This window comes from Manis pentadactyla, chromosome 1 (assembly GCF_030020395.1).
Source record: "Manis pentadactyla isolate mManPen7 chromosome 1, mManPen7.hap1, whole genome shotgun sequence".
NCBI lineage: Eukaryota > Metazoa > Chordata > Mammalia > Pholidota > Manidae > Manis > Manis pentadactyla.
This window is the reverse complement of record NC_080019.1, coordinates 114,387,244-114,410,592: the sequence shown is the minus strand read 5'-3', so window position 1 is coordinate 114,410,592 and position 23,349 is coordinate 114,387,244. Positions and strand designations below refer to the sequence as shown.

Here is a 23,349-nt window from a genome sequence, read left to right as displayed (position 1 = left end):
TCACTGCCAAAGCTTCACTCTCACCCTTCCAAACTCAACAAACCCACCCCTCCTCACACCTTGGGGAACACTGAGTTTTAAAGAGAACTGAGAAGACTTTTCCACTGTGCTGTTCTGATTCTCATTTTACAGATAAAGAAACTGAGGCTCATTGGAGGTTAGGGAACAGGCCTAAGTGCTTACAGCTATCAGAGTGTCCATTTCAGTCTCTTTGACTGCAGTGAAGTGCTTAGGATTAGATCAATAAAATCAAACAAGAGCACTTATAAAATATGGTTGCTCTGAGGATTAGATGAGCTCATGAAGGTAAAAGTGCCAACAAAAGAGTCACCTAAGAGAAGGAACCATCTTATTCATCTTTGCATCACCAGTGCCTGGCACATTATTGGTTATCAATGCACCTAAAAAATAATCTATGAATGGATAAATTAATAAATGAATGAGTGACTAAAGAAATAAGCCACCTAGCAGAGGGGCCTAGAACACAAGAGGTATTCAGTAAATGCTTCTTTTCCCTCCCTCACTCTGGAGGGTGATGGTCACATTTGCAATTTCTGGTAGGCCTCGATGAGTGTGTGTAGGTGGGATGGGTGACTCTTAGCCCTTGAGGCCATGGGGAAACACACATCTTCTTACTCATAAGCAGAGGCCAGTGGTCCAAGCTCCAGGGAGTGGTGTGCTACCTTGGCCAGGGCTCCCTCCTTTGCAGGGTAAGGGCCACCCATCCTACAAGCCAACCCCAGCCAACCCTGGCCCAACTGTTCCCCAGAATTGGTATTAGGATTGGATGCACACACCAGTGGGGGGCAGCAGCAAATCCCTCTGACAGCCAGAGATGGGGATATGGCTACCAGTGAGCTGAGGGTGTACTTGCCCAGCCAGTCTCAACTTCATTCCATTCCTCCATCCTGTCTCTCTTTCTCTGTCTTCTAGAGGCTTCAAATCTCTGTCCCTGTGTCTAATGAGCAAATGAGTGTCTAGAAGAGTGTCTGGTATATAATAGGTGCTCAATAAATATTGGTGGAATGAATAAATGAGTAAGTGAAAAGGACTGAAGGAAGAGTCAGGCTGGCTAATGCATGTCTATTTATTGGCACAGGATCCTATAGGGCCAAGACCACTCCGCCCCCCCACCCTCTTCCCTGTAAAAATAAACTCTGTCCTTCCCTCTCCCTGCTCCATCTGCTTTCCTGTTTAGTCCAGTAAGAATCAGTCACCCCCTAAGACTTGTACCTCAAACACAGGAACTAGTATCCCCTAACATACACACTTTTCCTCTGAGCCCAGGAAACCAGAAGGCAGCAGGAAGGCTTGTAAAAGCCCTCAGGCCTCCACTAAGAGCGAGCGCAGTAGGCCTGGCATGAGGGTTGGCAGGAGTATTGGAAGCAGCAGCACAAGGAGACGGGGTGGGGGCAAGCCCCTCAGGGAGGGGCTGAGAGGAGCTGAGTCCACTCCCAAGTGGGCACCAAGTGAGCCTCAGGGAGAAGCGTGGGAGGCACATCACCTGGGTCCCGCATGGTCAGAGCGCATCAGGCACAGCAGGCCCTGTGGCCACCAAGCTGAGTGAGCTTGGGACAAGAGGAAGACTCCTTCCTGTAGGAGCGGGTGCCCCCATCCAGGCTGCCTCCAGGCAGGGTGACACAACAGGATGTCACAGTGAATGGTGAGGGCTCTGCTGGAGGCAGGGGCACCCCCCAAAGCAGAGGCACAATGTGGTAGTTGAGGAAGGACGATTGGGACTTATGTCACCTGTGGTGTAGAGGGGCTGGACCCAGCCCAGCTGGCATGTGCCCTCTCCAAACCTTGGAGCAAAGAGCCTTGCTGGGTGAGCTGCCCCAAGGGCTGGAGACAGCCAGCCACTTTCCCCTGATCCAGGTCTACCAAACCTCACACAGCTGCCCTGGGTTCATGGGGGAGCCGACAGGGCAGCCAAAGTGCCTCAAGAAGTCCCGGGAGTTGGAGAGGGTGCCCAGCACGCGGAACCGGGCGGGGCTATGGGGGTCGGTGACCAGTCCCTCATGAGAGCTCTCGGGTGTGCGGACTGAGCACCACACCTGTGGGCCAGGACAGACATGGAGACATATGGTGTCTAGTGCAGGCAGGGCCACAGACTTGGCTGCAGCTGAGCCATCCCAGGGATACAAACCACCGCTGACCCAGCCGTTCAGTCTTTCAAGAGGCCTCAGGAATAAGGATGGTGCTCAGCCCCACATCTCATCCCAACCTTTGCTATCAGCACCCAGGGAGGGGATGTGCCCTCCCCTCCCAAATTCTTTGAAGGTCTTTCAAAGCCGCCCTGGACACTGGGTTGCTCAGGATGGACGTGTCTGAGGGGAAGAAGCACAGCCCCCAGTGGCCACCTGCTGTGGTGCAAAGTGCCTTGAGGAGGTGCTGTCTGGGTGCTTGCTCTGTCACTTAATTTATTCCTGGGTAGCCCTGAATGACGACCCACTTGGTCCTGGAGCTTTAGTTTCCTCCTCCACTGCCACCTCAGGAGTGTGGTGAGGAGCAATCCTACTCCCTGCCCCTCCCCCCCTTAAGCTAGGCAGCCCTGCCCTTTGAGATCTGCAGAAGCCTCCTGAAGAGCTGTCCTTCCTCAGGCCTCCAAATGGACTCTCAGGAGCCCTAGCCAAGAGGCTCTAGGCACAGACCACTTTCTTCCCCTCATCTTCAGTCCCATTTCCCAGGCCCTTTCCTACATGCTCCACACTTGTAACGACACACCCACGAGGGGATGGGAGAGAAAGACCTCAGGCCTCCCAGGAGGGCAATACCTGGGCAAATCCCACAAAGAAGAGCTGATGATTGGTGAGCCCCACGGCTGGCAGCTGCTGCTCCTCCCCATGCTTTCTCAGCCATGTTTTGTAAGCCTAGAGTTGAGCACAGAGGCAGCAAGTTCTTCAGGGCCTGCTCACCATGTCTACCCAGAACCCTTCCACCCCTGGGGTAGGTGGGCCACTGGAGGGCCAGCTGGGCCACTTACATTGTAGGCAGCCTTGAGCCCCCCGTTGTCAGCAATGTTCTCCCCCAGTGTCTGGCGGCCGTTGAGCCTCTCCCCGTTGACCTGGTACTGGCTGTACTGCTCTTCCATGCAGGCTGTGTGATTCTGGAAGGCTGCCAGGGACTCATTCTGCCACCACGGCCGCAGGTTTCCTTCCTTGTCATATTCTCGCCCTGAGGAGAACTAACTTTTGCACCCCATTGACAACAGCCCTCCACCAGCCCCAGGGTCCCTATGGCCTGCTCTCAACATCCCAAGACCTCACAGGAGTCACTGGAAATTCTAGGCTGGAGGGTACAACTCCATGGGCTTCTACCTTGGTCATCAAAGGCGTGTGTCAACTCGTGGCCCATCACCACACCAATGCCACCAAAGTTCAGGGCCCTGGTAGGTGAGAAATGCTGAGTGAGGACATGGTGGGGGGACTTCTGGACCCCACCTACAGCCCTGCACCCAGCTCCCCAACAGGCCCAGGTCCCAGCACCCAGCTGCCCCTGCCTCAGACACACTTGGGGTGGTTGCGGGTGTAGAAGGGGGCCTGCAGGATGCCAGCAGGGAAGACGATTTCATTCTTGGTTGGAAGGTAGTAGGCATTCACTGTCTGCGGGGTCATGCTCCACCTGGGAGAGAGGAAGGGTGAGGCTGAGACTCCTGACTCCTCTGAGGCCCCTGCCAGCCCAGCAGCCTTCACCTCTCTCCTGCGGGGACCTTGCGCCTCTGGTTTGGGATCAGTCTTGCCACCCCTTTCCCTCAAGCCCTGGAAACTTCCCCCACCTCTCCTGTTGCCCCAGGTATCTAGAGCCCCCCATTCTCACTGGTCCCGGCTGGGAGGCTTGCGTAGCTGGTCAGCCATCACCTTAGCAGAGAAGTTGTACAAATTCAACATGTTCTGGAAGAAGGAATCTTCAGAGACTTCATACTGTGGAAATGGTAGGAAGTAGAAAGCAAGAGAACATGTTGGGGAAGAGAACAGTCCCAGTTTGGCCACCAATTATCACCTTTATGAGCCTCAGTTCCCTCAGCTGTAAAGTGGGAGTGAAATATCTAGGAAGTAAGAACCACCAACACTTACAGAGCACTTAGGTTGCAGATGTACTACTGCCTGCTTTTATTCTCACAACAGCCCTTCAAGGTATGTACTAACAAGACTCCCATTTTACAGTTAAGTCGGGGTAGAAACAAGATCTGACTCAGATCCGACTACAAATCTCTCATTAACACTGCTGTCTGGCCCGCAGCCTGGCGCAGAGCCAGCACTTGAGCGATGTCATTGCCTGCACTTGCTTCCGAAGGAAACCAACACCTCCTTCCCTCCCAGTGCTTGAGCCCAAATTACCAAGCCCAGAAAACAGCAGCTCACAGAGCTGCAGTTCAGCAGTGGGGAGAAAAAGTACTCACCCCATCATAAACATCATCCAGCTCTTTGGGCTCCAGAATGAAGTCCGGGAAACCAATCATATCATAGATGGAGTCTGCCTGAAGAGATCAGGTTGAGTTTCCCTCCCCAGGCTCCCTCCAGAACGGTATCCTCCATCCCTACCTCAAGATGGCGCCCCAGCCCTGGCCACGGCTCACTTTCTCCTTGGCTGCCCGGCGGGTCTTCTCATCCATCCAAACCAGCTGTCCCAAGGCCTCCTCAAAGGCAGTCCTGATCTCGCTGATCATCCCCTCTGCCTGGGAGGGAGGGAACACAAGTCAGCTTCCGCACATTCCTGCAACCTTTCTCCCCGTTCACCCTAGTGCCCATCCCTATCCTTCCCGGAACATGTGGGAGTGAGTGCCCAGACTCTTGAAATAAGGCTGAACACCTGGGGAGGACGAGAAGGAAACACAATTTATGGAGGTAGTGGGATGGCAGGCGGCCTTTTTCCTAGTTAATAAAAATTTTTAATTGAAAATAAGTTAATGAATTAATATTATAACTTAATATAGTGCATTGATTTCTTTTTTTTAATTAAAGTATCATTGATATACAACCTTATGAAGGTTTCACATGAGCAACATTGTGGTTTCAACATTCAACCCTATTAAGTCCTCCCCTCTCTTATTGCAGTCACCTTCAGAGTAGTAAGATGATACAGAGTCATTATTTGTCTTCTCCGTGCTGTACTTATAGTGCATTGATTTCTATCTGATTATGGAAGGAAGCCTTTAATAGCAGAAAATTTGGAAAATTGAGGAGAGTTGAAAAAGAAAATAGACCACTTATAATCCCATCACTCAGAGACAACTTCTTTTAACACAGTGTCTGTCCCTGCCCAATATACATACATAATAGGGGATTATGTTGTGCAACATATATATCTTGTAACCTACTTTTGTTTCACTTAGCGATATATCATCAGTTTTAAGGCTGCCTCATAATCCATCCTAACCACAATTTTTTTACAGTCCCCTATGATTAGACATTGAAGCTTCTTTCATTTCCCCTATTATAAATCACACTGCTATAAAAATCCTTATAGATGTTTAAGCACATTTATGATCATCCCCTAATAAAAATATATATATTATTTTCCTAATTATATAGGTAACGTAAACTCATTGTAGAAAATTTGGAAAACATAGAGAACTTTAAAGGACAAAAAATGAACCACATATCTCTAAAGTGATCACTGTTAATTTGTTGATGAATTTCCTTTCAGTTTTTTCCCCATACATGTACACACATACATGAACAGTGGATTTTAACTACAAGGGGTAGTGTTCAAAGAACCTTTAAGACTCACAATTTGCTTGCTTTGCTGGTCAAATGTGGCCTTCACAAAGAGGGCGCCCAAAGCGAAGCCAAGGGCATCATCTGTGCTGGAGATGCAGGTCTGCCACCTTGGTATGCAGGACTGTAAGGACAAAGAGCAAGGTCTCCCAGAGATGGTTCTGTCCTCTGGTCTGAGGGCCTTTCTCTGGCTCAGCTCTGAACGATGAAGGCCTGGGTGCCATCTCTCCCTCGGACTCAAGGAAAATAAAGGGCAGTATGGAAAAGTGCTGGCCACTGCACTGAAACTTCTGGAGGCATGTGTGCACTGCCCACTCTGTTCTCAGCACTCTCCTCCTCTTAAGTCTCTAAGATGCCTATTGGGGTCCAGAAGTTTCTTTGCTCAGCTCCACACCTCAGTCTTATATCCAATCAGTCCCCATGCCAGAAACCGGGGAGTCACTGCTTCCTGGAGCTCCCTCCACCGACATTCTGTCTCTCACCAGTTTCTACTATCTCTACTTAATCATCTCCCCTGTCTACCCTCTCTGCCTTACAACACTGTCATCTCTTGCCTGGAGATCGCAGTTACTCCTAACAAGACACTGACTCCTTTCTCATTCCCCTGCCCATGCCACTCCCCTCCATCTTCCATTTAGCTGCCAGGAAGATCATCCAATACATAAATCTAACCTCTGCTTAAAAACATCCCATGGTTTCCCCATCCCTGAGAGAACCAAGGCCAGACTTCTTCACCCAGCATTCAGGCCCCTTCAGGGATTGCCCCAGATCCTACTTGCCACCCTCAGCGTCTCAGCTGCCCTGTTCTTAAGCCTATACCAGCACACGTGCAAACCCATCACGCTTCTCCTGGCCTCTGGGAACTTGTACCTGTTCCTTCTGCCTGGAATGCCCTTCTCTCTTGCTTTCTTGGTATACTAATTCTTCAAATGTTACCCCTTCATTGAAGCCTTTCCTGATGTTTCCCCATTCCCCCAGAAAGAATGTACTGTCTCCACCTCTGTTCTATAGCACCCAATGTGAGCATTATCACCCCAAAATATGTTTGTTTATCTGTCCACTACCCCCACTTAATGTGGCATCTTAAAACTAAGAACTGCATTTATTCATCTTCTGCTTCACCATCATTATCAAAGCTGAGTGCCTATCCATACCATACACTGGATAGGTGCTCCCTTACATTTACTCAGTCCTCAAGACAATCCTGCAAGATATCCTGTTTTACAAACCAGTAAATGAAGAGCCAGAGGCTGTGTGACATGCCCAAGGTCCCAGAAGCTAAGAAATGGAGTAGTTGAGATTGGAACCCAAGTTAGCTTGATTCCTAATCTTGTGCTCCATGCTGTACCATGAGGCAAATGGTGCTTGACACACAGTAGGTGTGAAGTATCAGCTAGACTGGATCAGAAGCGGGGCAGAGTCAACCCACCTTCTTGGTGCCATAGAGTGTCTCCAGCAGCTTCTCTTGTGCAGACTCAAAGCGGTGGTCCAGGCTTGAGGTTGTCTTCTGCACCAGGTTCCAGATCAGGTAATTGTTCAGGATGCTGGCATCCAGACCAGAACATAAGGAAAAGACAGTTGGGGTGCCATTTCCACCCCAAACCAGCTCCAAAATGTGCAGGCAGCAGGCGTCTTAACAGGCATATGTGGGAGTTGTCCCAGAATCCCTCTTTGTTACCCTGGGACCACACCCCAGCTTGTAGAAATCAGGCTAGAGCAAAGTATGGGAACAGAGATCACGAGTGGGCTCCCTGAAGCCCTGGCCTAGGGGAATAGCCTGCAGACATTTTGTTTGATATTTGGAAGGCTCAGGGCCTTGCCAAATGCTGGTCTATGTCTGGCTGTTCCTGTCACCTCTGCCTGGTCCCTATCTGGGACCTGCACAGAGCCCTGAACCCAACCCCAACACTGGGGCTCCCTTCCAACCTTGGCGCCGTGTGGCTGATGAGCTCGGACACCTGCTGCAAGTAATCTGTCCCATACACCACCACAGGCTCAGAGTCATGCAGCTCCAATGGTGACAACGAGAAAGACAGGAACTCCAGCCAGTCCATGGAGGGTGCCAGGGCCTGTGAGCAAAAACGTCTCAAGCCTCCCTGCTTGCCCACCTGGCTTCCAGTAGACACCCACAACCCACAATTGATATGCTGGAGCCTGGGAGCCCTTCCACTGCCATGGCTACGTCTACTAGCTACTTGATAGCCACTTCTGCAATAATCCTTTTCCAGGCCTGAGTGCTCCTGAAGCCGAGGGCCCAGTCACTTGTTATACAGGGAAAACAACTGTGTGTGATATTCAGCTGGGGCACAGATACTCAAATGTTTTCATAACAGTTGATAAAATACCACTCCCCTGACACCACTGAAGGTCCCTAAATACCTTCTTTACCCAAATTTTCCATAAGCCAGCAACTAAAGGGTTGACACCTGGCACAATGAGAACCCTCTAGATGCGGATACATCATACAGTTGTTATAGATTTTTAACAAAGTCCCTCTACACATCCCCAGGCAATATGAAAGGGATGGCCCAGTGAGAGGTAGTAAAAAATGGACACCACTTTTCTTTCCAGGATAGTAACAATGTAGCTGGGAAGCTCAGAAAAGCAAGGAAATGAGAAAAGGCCTCATTTGGCGTGGAAGGAAAAGGATGGCATAAAAGGAAGCTGGGGTGCTCATGCTGGGGTTGGCCCCTCCCAGCTGTCACTATTTCCTGCCTGCCCCACCTGCAGCTCTGAGATGCTCATTTTGTGATAGATCTTCTCCTCATCCCGCCGCTGGTCCTGGGGCACTGTGATGTTGGCCAGTTGTATCTCCAGCTCTAGCACCTGCTGCATCTGCTCACGTGTGGAGGCTGGCTGTCCACCCAGCAGCACCCCTAGCTCCTCCATGTAGTCCAGGTAGGCGTTAAGTACCTGTCAAGGGCCCCAGTCATCCTCAGAGCCCAGCAACAAGTCCTGCCCAAAGCTGAGAGAGACCACTCTGGCCACCCCCTCTGCTCACCATCTCTTCTCCTGACCCTCCTCACAGAAGCATTCTTGGGCAATCGTGTTTCATTTCTGTCAGACTGTTTACCACTAGTTGTTAGAAACATTTTTATTTCTTTGTGCACTTGTTTATCATCAATTTACAAAAGGAGAAGGTAAGTTCCAGGACCACGCTGTTCCAAGTCACAGCAGCTTGCTCGTTGCTGTATCCCGAAGGCCTGGAACAGTGCCTGGCACAGAGTAAGTGCCCTGTAAATATTTGTCCAGTGCATGGATCTTTTTCCCATACTGCTCTGCCTTCTCATTGCCTAAAGCCCTTCTAGTTTTCCCAGCCCAGCAGTGACCATGTGCCTTCACTTAACAGCTGAGTGGACCCACAGAGCATTTGGTCCACAGTAGCTTTAATTTCCTTCTACCTCCCATCCTACCAAGCCTCAAACTTGCTGCTTTCTCTGTGGCTCACCTCTGGTCTCTAAGGGGAGGAAAAGTACAGAAATGAAATCCTTAGTGACCACATGCATCAGACTCTCTAGGGGGCTTTATATATAATGTGTCTTTTCCCCTCACAGGAACTTTATAAAGTGGGCATTAGATGAGGAAACAAGTGTGGAAAGGTTACATGACTTGACTCATACCACAAACTAGCAGATGGCAGTGTCCGAATGTGAGCCAGGCCTAATGACTCCAGGGCCACAGCCCCAGCACTACCTGGGCTGAGTACAAACTCATATTGCTTCAGCCCCTGCTGGCACTCGAGCTGCATGAGGTAGGGCCTGTTTGGCTCTTGTACACTGTAGGTGCTCAGCAAATATGTGTTGAATGAAGGGATGAAAACCTGCAAATAGCCCCTCAGCACTGCTCAGCACCAGTTCCCTGTAGCCCTCCTCCCAGGGACCACTCCTCACTGTTTCCCTGAAGCCCCACCCTGGGCTCCCATAATTGCCAAAGGCCAGCTCTTCTTCCACTCTACTGAGAGGTTTTAGATCTCTTAATATCCATTCTGTGTACTTCATATTTTCTCTTTTTGCCCTCCTCCACTTTTCTTTGCTGCTAGTGTTGGAAGAAGTTTGAGTACCAATCCCCATCATTTCTGTTCCTAAGGGAGACAGTTAAGCTTAACGAGTCTTCTTGCTCCCACACTCTTGCCCAACTCACTTACCCCTTTCTCTCCTTACCTCTAACTTAAGACTTACTTTCAAGAGCCCTGCACTACCCCTATTTATCCTATTTAAACCTTGTGTGCTACAGATTCCCCTAGATGCTGGCACAGGAGACTTCCTACCCAACAACACGGAACTCACTCAGAGTTGAATTGAGGCTTTCTCCTGCCATTTCCCAAGTGTTGGACCCTGTGGTTCTCTCCTTCATTCTCTAAATTCTCTCCTCCCCAACTCAGATAATATTAAAACCACATCTCTAAGGATCACTCCCTACTTTTGAGTTTCATTTTGAATTCTTTTGCGATAAATGCTAACCTTGATCCACAATGTTCATGCATAATATGAATCTACATACCTGTCCAGAAGGACTTGACCCACTCTCTTCTCCTATTCCTATTCCCCTCTCTGGTCCATTAACAGGTCATCTGCCTTCTTACCTCAGAGCCTTTGCATAAGCTCTTCCCTTTGCCTGAACCCTCTCCTTCACCACAGCCTACCCTTGCCCTAGGACTATGCTGGTTCCTACCACACACAGTCAGAACACCATGCTTCTAACAGTCTCAGCAGCTCTACACAGGATAATTGCACTGAGCCATTTCATGTCTTCTCCCCAACTTAGACAATGGCAGTGTCTTGTTCACCACAGGCCAAGAAAAGGGCCTGGCTGGGGCATGGTTGGTGTTTGAAAATGAATAAAAGAAGGACAAATGACTCCCCTGGTTATTCTATGCCATGACAGTCTCTCATGCCAGCTCTCTCCTGCTGACCTTAATATAGAGAATCGCCTTCTTTCACTTCTCTATTCTTCCCTTTTCTCTCACTTCTCCTAAGCCCTTGACTAGGTTTCTGAGGAGATGCCCTTCAAGCCCTTGGCTCCCTCCAGCCTCATCTTCTCTCCAGGACTGCACCCAGCTTCCACAGCTGCCTGCTGACCTCCCTATAAAGATGGTGCCCGGGTCCCTCAAACTCATACATCTCCAATGAGTGGCTTCTCCTCCCTGAGTTCTGCCACATGCAGGAACTTAAGCTCACATCCTGCCTCCCAAGTAAGCAACCTAGGAGGTAGATGTATGATCCCCATTTGCAGATGAAGAAACAGCCTCAGAGAGCTTAATCAACTTGTACCAAGCTGCACAGATGGGATTAAAACCAAGATCTGACTCCAAAGTCTGCCCTTTTCCTGTGACATACCAGTCTCTTCTTCCACAGTGTGCTCTCAGCAGGGTCCTCCTCCAAGCACTCCTGATTCCCTAAGGGTCCCACCATTCCACCATCATTCAGGCACACAGCCTCAGCTGCCTTTATATCTTCCTCCTACACCTCTCTTCTAACATCCAGTCACCAATAGGTCATGATTTGGGCTTGATGATGTCTCTTGCATCCTTCCCCTCCCAACATTCCCTCTTCACTTCCTGTACTTGGGTCCTTACAGACTCAGAGCCTGGGGTACTGCAGAGACTCTTAACTCATCTCCAGGCTCCCTCTCTTGCATCTCCTTTTCACACCCTAGCCAAACTGGCTTCCCAAAGCACTGCTCACTAGGTCATTCCCTCCCTGCTGTGAAGCATGCAGTGGCTCTCTGAGGCCTGTGCAGTAAACTCTGCATGGTTCCAGGTCTCCTCCATAACTAGTCTCTACTCACCTTTCCAGCCTGTCATCTGCTTTGAGCTCTACATTTTGCTGATCTGAATCTCTTCCCACCGTCCAAAGTAAAGCTTATCTTTTCCTGCTTCAACACTTTTGTTTAAATTCTTGTCTTTGCACAGCATGCCCACACCACTCCTAGATTTCTACAGGGCCCAACTTAAATGAAGTCTTATTAGGAAACCTTCTCTGGCTACCTGAGTCTCTCCTGAGTCTTAGAGACCCTCTTTTGGGCCTCGTTCTCAGCTATCCAGGCCCATCTATGCTGTCTCAGAAATCTGCCACTGCAGTGGGCACACAGTAAGTGCCTATAAAATGTCTTCCTGGAAAAGTAAGAGGAAGGAAAGAAAGAAGGGAAGAAGGGAGGGAGGAAGGAAAGGGAAATAAGTGAAAGAAAGGAGGTACGGAAGCCAAGAAGGAAGGAGAAAGGGAGGGAGGAAGGAAGGAAGGAAAGAAGGAAGGAAGGAAGGAACGAAGGAACGAACCAACAAAAGAACCAACGAAAGAGGGAAGGAAGGAAGGGAGGGAGGGAGGGAGGGAGGGTAGTCAGCTCATTAGGCAACAGGATAGGCTCACCTTCCCCACTCTGACCCTGAACAAAGGGAAAAGTAAACAGAGATCAGCCCAGCTCAACATGGGGGTGGGGGCAGGTGTTCTGAGGGTGCTCCTTACTTTCTCATTGGCAGTCCTGTTTAGGTAGTAATCTCGAGAGGGTAGAAAGAGCCCAGACTGGTCCACCTGAAACAGAAAGGTAAGGAGGTGAGCCCTCCACACAGGCACCTGGACTCTTGTGCAGGAGGTGCTGTCCCAGCCTGCCTGTCATAGGGGTGGGGAATCTGGGCTCAGCAAAGAGGCCATGAGTCCCTCCCGACACTTCCCCAGCCCTGTACCTGGATAACATTGCTATTGGAACTTTTAGAGTCAGCACTGATGTAGACAGTGAAGAAGGGAGTGGCCCTGTAGGTCCCTGCTACTGCCTTCAGCACCTCCATGAAGTTGTCCTGGTCCCAGGGTCCGGTAATGTTCCAACCACCGATCTGAGTAGAGACCATGGTGGAACCTATGGCTCAGGACCCCCCAAAGCTTTCTGGGGCTACATCCTCTCCCAAGGCCTGTCCTATTCCCCCTACCTGCAGCCCACCCAGAGCCCCTACCTTGTCAATGAGGTCTTGTAGGGGCTGGGCTCCCAGCTCCTCAATGCGTTCCACCTGCAGGCAGGAGAGGTAGAAGCGCTGTGTCTTCCGCTCAGCTTCACTGCTGGAGTTGAAAGTGGTGTTTTCTGTGGGGTACAACACAGATCTGGATGGTAACATGCTAACTGCTGCTGAGAGGTGTCCCGGGCCCTTACTTGTTCCCTCTCATTGCCTTCTCAAGGGCAGTCCTCCTAAAGTACACCCAGGAAGACTACTTGTCACAGCAAAGCAAGGCTTTCCCTCCCCTGCCTGAGACCCTCAAAGATCGCTAAGCACTACAGACTCCCTGATGCCTACCACACCTCAACAGTGCTACAGAGTGAAGAGAGGAGTCCTTTCATTATACTCAGAGATCTGGCCCTCTCAAACCCATCTCCACCTCTCTGGAGCCCCCTGCTCTCTGCATCCCCTACCCCAGGAGTGTTCACAGTCGCCTACTTGCTCATTCAGTTGTGGACATTTGTGGAGTGCCTACTAAGTGCCAGGCTCTGTGCTGGGCGTGAGGCATGTACTTGCCACAGCACCTCCCTGACAGGCCCACTCACCAAGCAGGTGCTTCAGTACAGCCTGGTTCTGGTCCCAGAGGCTGTTGAAGGTGTTCCAGCGAGAACGCCCATCAGGCAGGGGGTTCCTCCGAATCCAGCCTCCACAGGAGAACTGGTAAAAATCCTCACAGGGGCTCACTCCACGGTCCAGGGACTCCAGGATTTTTCCAGCCACTCGAATGCAGGCCTCTGTGAGGCAGGTACTGTGGGATGGGTCTGTGGCAAGGGACATGGCCAAGGGGAAGAGGGGACTATCAGTCAGCCTGAAAGAGGCAAAAGTTTTGGGAAGCGCCATGACAACCGGTAAGTTGGAAAGAGAAAGGAAAGCTGGAAGACTCTCCCCAGCCAGAGAAAATCTTAGTGGCCCTTCACCCTCCAGAACCCCCACAGTTAGGAGGTCTGGTGACAGGTGTGGGCCCACCTACCTCTGTGGTACTGAACCCCCAGAGCCACAAAGCAGCCTAGAAGCAGTGCAGCCATCAGTAGAGAGACACCTGCCAAGATCAGCTCCATCTGGGTGTGCGAGCCCAAGAACTGTCTTTTTCTCTTCTGGAATCCCACCTGGGGAACACAGGGTGGCAGCGATTTAGCAAGTGGCAGGTGGGGATCCAAGATCAAGGAAATCCTGCCGGAGATGAGGGCATAGGCAGTTTCCAGAGCAATGGAGCAAAGATGCTGCAAGGGTTAATTTTGGGCGCAGGGGCCATGAGACAGGCTGAGTTGCGCGCTGAGCCTGTTTTGTGCAACGTCATGGCTTAGAATCGCCTCACCATAGTCCTAGCGCAGAGGCCAGAGACCAAGCGGAGGTGGGGACAGATGACTCTCCAGGGCAGCCCAGAGCTCCTGGGTGTGCCAGTCGTCGTCATGCCAGGGCTGGGGCCTGGTGAGAAAGAAAGAACCCCCTTGCCCACCTCCACGGCGTCTGGGGAGGCCCCGCCCTCTACGGGGGTCTCAGGTGCGTCTTCATCCCGCAGCGTGGCCCGTTTGTACTCCACCATCTGCCAGACAGTCGGGGGCGCCAGCCGAGGTCAGGCAGAGAGGGCTGTTGGCCCACGGCCCTGCCCCAATGCCCCTCGCTAACCGGGCCCCTCCTGCCTGCAGTGAGGGCCCCTTCCCTCCTGCCCAGCTCTCCGGCCTAGGGTGCCGCCACCCTCCGCCCTCAAGCACGCAGCCCCTTCTCCCAGAGCGGTAGGCCCTGCCCAACGCCGCCTGCCCCCTCTCCCTCACACCCCTCCACCTGCCCCCCTCCCCACCAAAGCCCGGGGCCCCCACTCACGTTGTCGCCGCCGCTGCCCAACTCCTGCAGCGCGACGTTCATGGTGGAGTCGGGGCAGGCAGCCCCTCAGGGCTCCGGTCCGGCCCCGCCGCCGCCAGCCATCACAGCCGCTGCCACAGCCCCTCGCTCCGCCACAGCCGCCGCCGCTTGCCCCGGCCCCCCTCCTCCGCGGCGCCGCGCCCGAGGAGGGGGTAAAGTTGGGGGGAGGAGCGCGCCCGCCTCTCCCTGCCGTCCGCCGTGCGCCCAGACCAAGCCCGGAGCCCGCCCTGCTGAGCTGAGAGTCCCCTGCCACCCCAGCCGAGCGAGCCGCCTTCCAGAAACGCCGGGGACCCTTTCTCCTCTCCATAGTCAGCGCCCTATACCAGTAACATCCTCTTGCAAACCACCCTTTGACCCAGGCCCAAACCCTGCTGATATTTCTTGGCCCAGTTCCCCAAATTGCAGGCCCTCCCCATCCCTTTTAAATACCTCTGAGAAATTATGTTCACAGGGGGAGCATCTGTCCGCACAACACTCTTCAGCCCCACATACAGAGCGGCACACTGGAGTTGACCCTCATACAGGGTGTTCACGATACCTAACGCAGGAAGCAGCGTCCCAAGGTACAGAGGCAGGCACTCAACCCAACACTGTCCATACATACGCAAAACACAGAATGTACACCCTGAACACTCACACACATACACAAGGCAAAGAGCCAACACATAAACTACAATGTTGTTCTGTAGACACACACAACACACATAAACAGCACACACGCAGCCCATACTCTGACTCCACTCCCACATGTTGCTTCAAGACTATGCTTTTCTACTCCCCAAGATAATTGTTGTCATCAGATCATCTCACAAAGGGAAGATTCCAGATGGTGACAAGTTGGCTGGGAAAAAAACAGCCATGCACAGATATTTAAAGAAAAGGCATGCTAACACTTCTAACTTAAGGAAAGCAAACCATTTTATTTGGGAAGTTTACAAGAAAAAAACCTCCAAGCAATATTTAACTGAAAGGCGGTAGTGTAGCATCTATGTATCTGCCATCTGTCTTCCATATTGTTATTCCTTAATCAGGCCTGGTGGTGTGGCAGTCTGCTGCACTAAGGAGTGCCTAGTGGGGTTTTTTTTTTGCCACCATTTATTAAAAATTGCCTAATTCTCTTCCATCCTCCCCAACAGACTACACAAATTTGACCTGAGAAGGTCTGGAATGGTGGCAAATCCATAATCCATTTCTTGATTCTCACCTCAGTTTTCAGACAGCTTGCTGAAACTGTTTCTACCATGCACTGCTCTTGTGGCTAAGAAAGAGTGGATGGATAATGAATGGATCAGGCTGAGAAATGTTGGATTGCTTTCTTCAGTATTTTCTTTTTTTCTTTCTTTATTTTTTATTTATTTTTTGGGTATCATTTTAAATGAACAACTTTGTGGTTACTAGATTCCCCCCATTATCAAGTCCCCACCACATACCCCATTACAGTTATTGTCCATCAGCGTAATAAGATGCTATAGAATCACTACTTGTCTTCTCTGTGTTGTTGTACAGCCCTCCCTGTGCCCCCACCCACATTATGTGTGCTAATCATAATGCCCCTTTTTCCCCTTATCCCTCCCTTCCCACCCATCCTCCCCAGTCCCTTTCCCTTTGGTAACTGTTAGTCCATTCTTGGGTTCTGTGAGTCTGCTGCTGCTTTGTTCCTTCAGTTTTTTCTTTGTTCTTATACTCCACATATTAGTGAAATCATTTATTTGTCTTTCTCTGCCTGGCTTATTTCACCGAGCATAATATCCTCTTAGCTCCATCCATGTTGTTGCAAATGGTAGCATTTGTTTTCTTCTTATGGCTGAATAATATTCCATTGTGTATATGTACCACATCTTTATCCATTCATCTACTGATGGACACTTAGGTTGCTTCCATTTCTTGGCTATTGTAAATAGGGCTGCGATAAACATAGGGGTGCATATGTCTTTTTCAAACTGGGCTCCTGCATTCTTAGGGTCAATTCCTAGAAGTGGAATTCCTGGGTCAAATGGTATTTGTATTTTGAGTTTTTTGAGGAACCTCCATACTGCTTTCCACAATGGTTGAACTAATTTAAATTCCTACCAGCAGTGTGGGAGGGTTCCCTTTTCTCCACATCCTCTCCAACGTTTGTTGTTGTTTGTCTTTTGGATGTTTGTCTTTTGGATGTTAATTCCATCACACCATCCTAACTGGTGTGAGGTGATATCTCATTGTGGTTTTAATTTGGATTTCTTTGATGATTAGCAATGTGGAGCATCTTTTCATGTGCCTGTGTTGGCCATCTGAATTTCTTCTTTGGAGAAGTGTCTGTTTAGATCCTCTGCCCATTTTTCAGTTGGATTATTGCTTTTTGTTTGTTGAGGTGCATGAGCTCTTTGTATATTTTGGATGTCAACCCCTTATCAGATATGTCATTTATGAATATATTCTCCCATACTGTGGGATGCCTTTTTGTTCACTAATGGTGCCCTTTGCTGTACAGAAGCTTTTTAGTTTGATATTGTCCCACTTGTTCATTTTTGCTTTTGTTTCCCTTGCCAAGGGAGATATGTTCATGAAGAAGTTGCTCATGTTTATGTCCAAGAGAGTTTTGCCTATGTTTTTTTCTAAGAGTTTTATGGTTTCATGACTCACATTCAGGTCTTTGATCCATTTTGAATTTACTTTTATGTATGGGGTAAGACAATGATCCAGTTTCATTCTCTTACATGTAGCTGTCCAGTTTTGCCGACACCGGCTGTTGAAGAGGCTGTCATTTCCCCATTGTATATCTATGGATCCTTTATTGTATATTAATTGACCATATATGTTTGGATTAATATCTGCTTCTTCAGTATTTTCCACCCCAAAAGTGCATGTTCTCAAATAGGAGACAACACAGGGTCATAGTTAGGATGAAAGATTCTGGATTCTGACTCAATTCCCTCACTTGTAAAGTTGAAATAAAAATAGTATCCATGACTAATCTATTTTATAATTTGAAGTTTGTACCTCTTTATTCCCTTTCACTTATTTCACCCATTTCTACCCCACCCCCACCATGGCAACCACCAGGAAGTACAACATAAGGAAGATAGCCAGTAATATTGTAATTTCTTTGTATGTTTCTTATTGTGGTAAGCATTTAGTAATGTATATAATTGTTGAAATGCTATGTTGTGCATCTTAAACAAATATAATACTGTACATCAACTATATTTCAATAAAAAGAAAGAAGAATAGTACCTATTTCAAAGCATGCTTGTGAGAATTAAATGAAACAATAATTATAAGTGCTTAGGACAGTGTCCGGCACATAATGGGCATTCAATGTGTCCACTGCTATTATTATTATTATTATATATATTTTTTAATCCTATAGGTAGAAATAAGCCTGAAGGAAGTAAAGGGAGCCTGAAGGAAGCCTGCTCTATATTCCAGATGGCAGAGTAGGCAGATGGGTTCTAGGTTAGTGAGGGATTCCCTGAGCAAGGAACTTTCACATCCAGCCCTACTAGGATCTGCAGCAACCAGGCCTTGGGATATCCACATGGGACAAGTCGCTGGAATGTTCCTGTTCACTTTGACAACAATGTGCCATTACAGCACTCATCTCTTCTTTCCCCTGCAAAGCTGGATGAAGGGAAACATGGCAGCAGAGTCAGTCTTGTCTTATGGGAAATTCCATCATGACATGTTCAAGAGAGTGTAACCAAAGCTACTGTATAAGGACTTCCTGGCAACAGGCTCATTAAAAATAGTCCCATGGCTGCTACAATGTTGTGTTGGAAATAGCAAGCTTATCCAGCACTTCACTGTGTGCCAGCTGTTTGTTCTAGGTGCTTTACATCTATGTACTCAGTTACCCTCATGGCACTTAGGAAGCCATTTCACAGATGAGGAACCCGAGGCATAGAGAGGCCAAGAGTCACAGAGCCACTAAGTAGCAGAGCAGGGATTCAAATATAGCCAGTATGGCTCCTTTCTGGAGAGCAGTTTGGCAATATGAATCAAAAAGGGGATATAATTCCTCCCAACATTAGTTGCTAGTCTTCTGCCACATACTCTCTGGAAGAATAAGGGGAAACATCAGTTTTTAAGACAGGCAGGTCTAGTCTCAAATCTGAGCTCAATTTTTTATTAGCTTTATGATCTTTATCAAGTTACTTGAAAGGTCTGATCCTTAGTTTTCTTCATCTGTAAAATGGGAACAATCATTTCAGAGAATTGCTGTGAGAATTAAATGCAGTTGCATATGAAAATGCCTGGTACCTAGTTTCACAGCAGTCTCAGTTTCACTAATTTTGATCTAAATGGACATTTCCTTTCCAAGCCTCTTTCATAGCCCAGATCATTTACTAGGGTCATAACTATTTCTGACTACATGTTAAGTATCCTAGTATAAGAGGCTTAGAGGCTGCTCCATTCTATAATTGTGTTTTCCTTCCTCTGTGTTTATCACCTTTGACTCTTTTTACTCTCTCATTCTATTGTTCTTCTGTCTCTTGTCTCATCTTTTCCTACAGGAGTAATTTTTCTTTTGGTTGTTTTTATTCCCCCCTCACCTGATTGTGAATCAAGAGGGAATGGACAATGGTTTATGTGTTAAATTTACAAGGGCAATGTAGTCATGAAGATAACAAGAAACATTAATGTCCAGTGTTGACAAAGATAGGGAATATGGGCACTCACATATTGCTAGTGGCTTATAAATTAATACAATCTTTTGGTGAATCAAAAGGTATGTGTATATATACTCTTTGACCCAGAAGGTCTAATTTTAGGAAATTGTTCCAGGAAATAATCATTTTCCATAGGGTGTTTGTATCAATTAGCTTTTGCTGCATAACCAACCTCTCTTGCAAACTTCATAGATTAAAAGAGCAAAGCATTTTTTAGCTGTGGGTTGGCTGAGTGTTTCCTCAGTCTGGGTCAGCTCAGTAGGAGCTGAATGGTCTAGCTGAATGGCCTCATTTACATGTCTGGACCTCAGCTAGGATGACTGGGTCCTCTGTCTCCACACAGTCTCTATTCCTCCAGTAGAGTAGCCCAGGCTTCTACATATATGGTATAGGATTCCCAGCAACAAAAAATGGGGCAAGACCCCAGTACAAAACCACTTTACAAGCTCTGTTTGCATCACATTTGCTAATGTCTCTATGGGGCACAACAAGTCAGATGGTCAAGTCCAAATTCAGGGATGAAGATATAGACTTTACTTCTTGATTGAGGAGCTACAAAATATTGATAGCTACAACATTTGTCCATCACAGCACTGTCTGTAATCACAACAACAAAGGGTGTTGGTAGTAGTGGAATTCAATGCCTGAGTAGAGGACTTGGAATGCAACATTCATACAATGCATCATCTACAAATTGTGGAAAAGAAGAGTAATGCTATTGGAAATGTTCTTAAATAGAGTTGTAGAAGAGAAAAAGGACTACAAAATCTGTTTGTGAAGCAAAAAAATATAAAAGCACAAGTCAAAATTGGAAGGACATGGAACAAAATGTTAATATGAATATATCTAATGATGAGATTATTTTTAACTTCTTCCTTATGCTTTTGTGTATAATAATAGCTAACAATCTATTGCCCAGAATTTACCTAAGCACTTTATAAAGGTTAACTTATTCAATCCTTTCAATGACCAAGTAAGATAGGGTTTACCAGTATCCTTGTCCACATTTTACAGATAAGGAACCTAAGACACAGGGAAAATTAATAACATCCCCAAAGTTACACATCAGGTAGAAGGCAGATCCTTGATTTGAATCTAAACTCCATGCTTTTAACTACTATTCTCCTAAGTCAATCGATTTGTCTGGGGCCAGAGTGTGATGTTTGGTAAATGGGCTATATCATTGGTCTGAAACTTATTAAAAAAATTAAAACCTTTCTATATAAAAGCAATATACTCCAGAAGTATATAGAGTAAAAAATAAAATTCATTCTGCTGGAGTCCCAGTATCTTCCTCAGAGATAACCATTATTAGCAATTTGCTATGTATCCTTCTAGATCTTTCTTTTATATGCATATTACATACTATGTGTGTGCACATGTGTGCATATGTGTATGCATATATGTGTGTATACTTTCTTCACATATGTGAAATCATACTCTACATTTGTTATTTGGTGACATTTTGGTAGTTCTTAGAGATCTCATCATGTCAATCCACACAGATCTACCTCATTCTTTTTGTGATTTATCAGCCTCTGCTAAATAGAATGAGTCCCAGAAATACCCTCATGGTGTGGGCTACCTTCAAGCGGACAGGGTGAGAGCAAAGGGCCCCCAGAGAGAGTTTAAGAAAGGAGAAACATGGTCATGAGAAATGTAAAAAGATGAGTCAAAAATATTTCTAACAGGATATGTTTGTTTCCTAGGATTGCTATAACTAAGTACCACAAATTGTGTGGCTTAAGACAACAGACCCTTATTCTCCCACAGTTCTAAAGGCAAAAAGTCCAAAATCAAGATATTTGCAGAGCCATACTCCCTTGGAAGGCTCTAGGGAAAAATACTTCTTCGCTTTTTCCAGTTGCCTGTGGCTTTCAGCAATCCTTGTTATTTGGCTTATAGCTGCCTCATTCCTATCTGCTTCCTTACATGGCCTCTGTCCCTGTGTTTATGTGTCTTGTGCATCTGTCCTAATCTTATAAAGACACTGGTTACTGGATTTAGGGTCCACCTTAATCCAGTATGACCTCATTTGATTTAGCTAATAACACCTTACATTATGAGGTTCCAGGTAGACATGAATTTTAGGGAGGATAAAAGTGCCATTATATTATTCAATTGTCAAAAGGCATATTATCCTGTTTGAACTTATGGACCAAGTCCACTAGCTTTTAAGGGACTTTCAACTGAGAAATTCAATGCACTGTCACAAAACTCCAAAGAAACTTTATTTCATTTTAGCTGTGAACATGAATCTTCATCTCATAGGCCAAAATGCAGAACATCAGAATTTTACGCAGAGGATCATAATTTAAAGAACTTCCCCACGATTTTACAACATAGTGAAGCTTATAGATCTCTATATTTCACAATTTTGTACTTAGGACTTTTGCTTTAATCATGATCCAGCATGCACAGCAGAGATGGGACTAAGGTTATTTAAGGAGCTAACCGAATGAATTCCAAGTTGTATAGTTATTCCTCCAAATTCCCTCATTCTGGGGGGAGAAAGAATTATTTCAATTCCCCACCTACTACTCTCATCTCATCCTTGGCAAGTACCCTCATGGCCCCATTAGCACTTTGGGGCATATGGTATTACCTCCTGAGACAACCCATTTCACCACAGGGCAACAGTTTCATCTACAAAACTGTCCTTAAGGTAGGTTTTATCATCTCTATGCTTCAGATTAAAACAAGAAGTCTCAGAGAGGTATGCATAATATGCAAATATATGAGATTGGAAGGATATGTATCAAGGTTTTGTGAGATTTCCCGTATTTTCCTAAAATGTTTTGAATACAATGAATAAACTTTCAAAAACTACAATTATGGGGCCTTCAGCTCAAGGTCACACAAAAGGTGGCAGAGCCAGGATTGGAACCCATTCCTGGCCAACCTCCAGTAGGAGTGTAACTTTCTGGACTCTCTTTCAGTGATCCTGAGCTCCAACCTCTCTTGTTCCAGATTCCAGGGCTCCTCTCAGTCCAGCTGGGCCTCCACGTCCAGTTTTGGCCCATCCCAGAGACTAGTAGGACACCGCAGAAGAGGGTTGGTAAGGATGGACCGCAAGTCTGGTGCCTTGAGCGAGGCTTGCATTGAGGCACTACCCTTTCCCCTCCATCCTGGTCCATGGTTCCTCCACCACTGCATTAGCTTCTATATCCCGGAACTAACACTTTGTGAGGAGTTGGAAGGAGACCCGACACCAGGCAGCCTCACTATGCGGTGATTTGGTGGGTAGGAGATAAAGTGCTTCAAGTAAGTGGAAACCCCTCCGCTTCCAGTTGGGACTGAACTTACGGGGTGATTATTACCCTTATCAGCGCTGTCGTCACTTGTCGCCTAGTGTGATACAACCCCCGCCCCCTTCCCAGGTTGGTGATTGCGCCAGAGCCCCCCCACTCTCTAACCAGCGGGTGACGCCGCGGCTGACGGCAGCTGGGGGAGGGGAAGAAGTAGTAGTGTGTCCCCGTAGGAACTCAGAGAACGGTGCTCGGAGGCAAGAATTATCACGTGATCATCCGCAACGCTGGCAAGGGGCGCCGTCTGCCCCTCCTTCTCTACCTCCGAACACACGCGGGCGCGCGCCGCGTCCTAAGGTGCTCCGGGCTACCCCGCGACACCGGCAGCCACAGCGCCCCCCGCGACGCCACATTCGTTCTTTTTACATAGCTTGCGCAGCGCGGACCTCCGGGCAGGGAGAACCGCGGGGCACCGCAGATGCTTTAAGCCGGAGTTTCCGCTCCAGCAGCAGGGCTGGGGTTGGAAGGGGTCCTACCCTGGTGGGCGCGCGTCGGCCCAGTTACTTAGACCTTTCCTAGAAGAGACCGAGATACAGAGACTCAGGATATAGAAACACAATGGCACGTAGGTAAAGGAGTCAAACACGGAGACAGATGCAGAAGGGCAGACACTTAAGAGAGACATAGAAACCGTGGCACAAGGAGATGTGCGTACAGAAAAGACAGACACTTGGAGGTAGACTGACGTACAGATTGGCAGAGACAGAAACAGAAAGCAGTCAGGGAAACACTGACGAACAGTTTTAAGAGCTGGAGAGCAACCCGATACAACAGCGCGCCAACAGCAGGACCTTCAGCGGGCCTGAGTTATTCTCACATGCAGCGGGTTCGGT

General features: G+C 48.0%; 1 protein-coding gene across 6 annotated transcripts in view; it reads right to left on the bottom strand.

The window, feature by feature from the left end:
* Positions 1–448: 448 nt before the first annotated feature.
* Positions 449–23,349, bottom strand: part of ECE2 (endothelin converting enzyme 2) — a 32,214-nt gene continuing 9,313 nt past the window's right edge. Inside the window, exons 1-19 of one of the 6 annotated variants that reach the window (XM_036875354.2) lie at positions 14,521–14,598; positions 14,015–14,242; positions 13,670–13,805; positions 13,245–13,460; positions 12,661–12,785; positions 12,397–12,543; positions 12,179–12,244; positions 8,442–8,630; positions 7,644–7,786; positions 7,147–7,261; positions 5,731–5,841; positions 4,577–4,675; positions 4,400–4,477; positions 3,817–3,920; positions 3,511–3,621; positions 3,318–3,385; positions 2,984–3,174; positions 2,775–2,870; positions 449–2,054 (exon numbers count right to left, since the gene is read on the bottom strand). In XM_036875354.2, coding sequence (XP_036731249.2) covers positions 1,878–2,054; positions 2,775–2,870; positions 2,984–3,174; positions 3,318–3,385; positions 3,511–3,621; positions 3,817–3,920; positions 4,400–4,477; positions 4,577–4,675; positions 5,731–5,841; positions 7,147–7,261; positions 7,644–7,786; positions 8,442–8,630; positions 12,179–12,244; positions 12,397–12,543; positions 12,661–12,785; positions 13,245–13,460; positions 13,670–13,805; positions 14,015–14,242; positions 14,521–14,562 — 2,442 coding nt within the window. In that variant the 5' untranslated portion in view covers positions 14,563–14,598 and the 3' untranslated portion in view covers positions 449–1,877. Of the gene's footprint in view, positions 2,055–2,774; positions 2,871–2,983; positions 3,175–3,317; positions 3,386–3,510; positions 3,622–3,816; positions 3,921–4,399; positions 4,478–4,576; positions 4,676–5,730; positions 5,842–7,146; positions 7,262–7,643; positions 7,787–8,441; positions 8,631–12,178; positions 12,245–12,396; positions 12,544–12,660; positions 12,786–13,244; positions 13,461–13,669; positions 13,806–14,014; positions 14,243–14,520; positions 14,599–23,349 lie in introns of those variants that run through there. The other 5 variants (XM_036875353.2, XM_036875355.2, XM_057500582.1 and 2 more) reach the window with 5 other exon arrangements.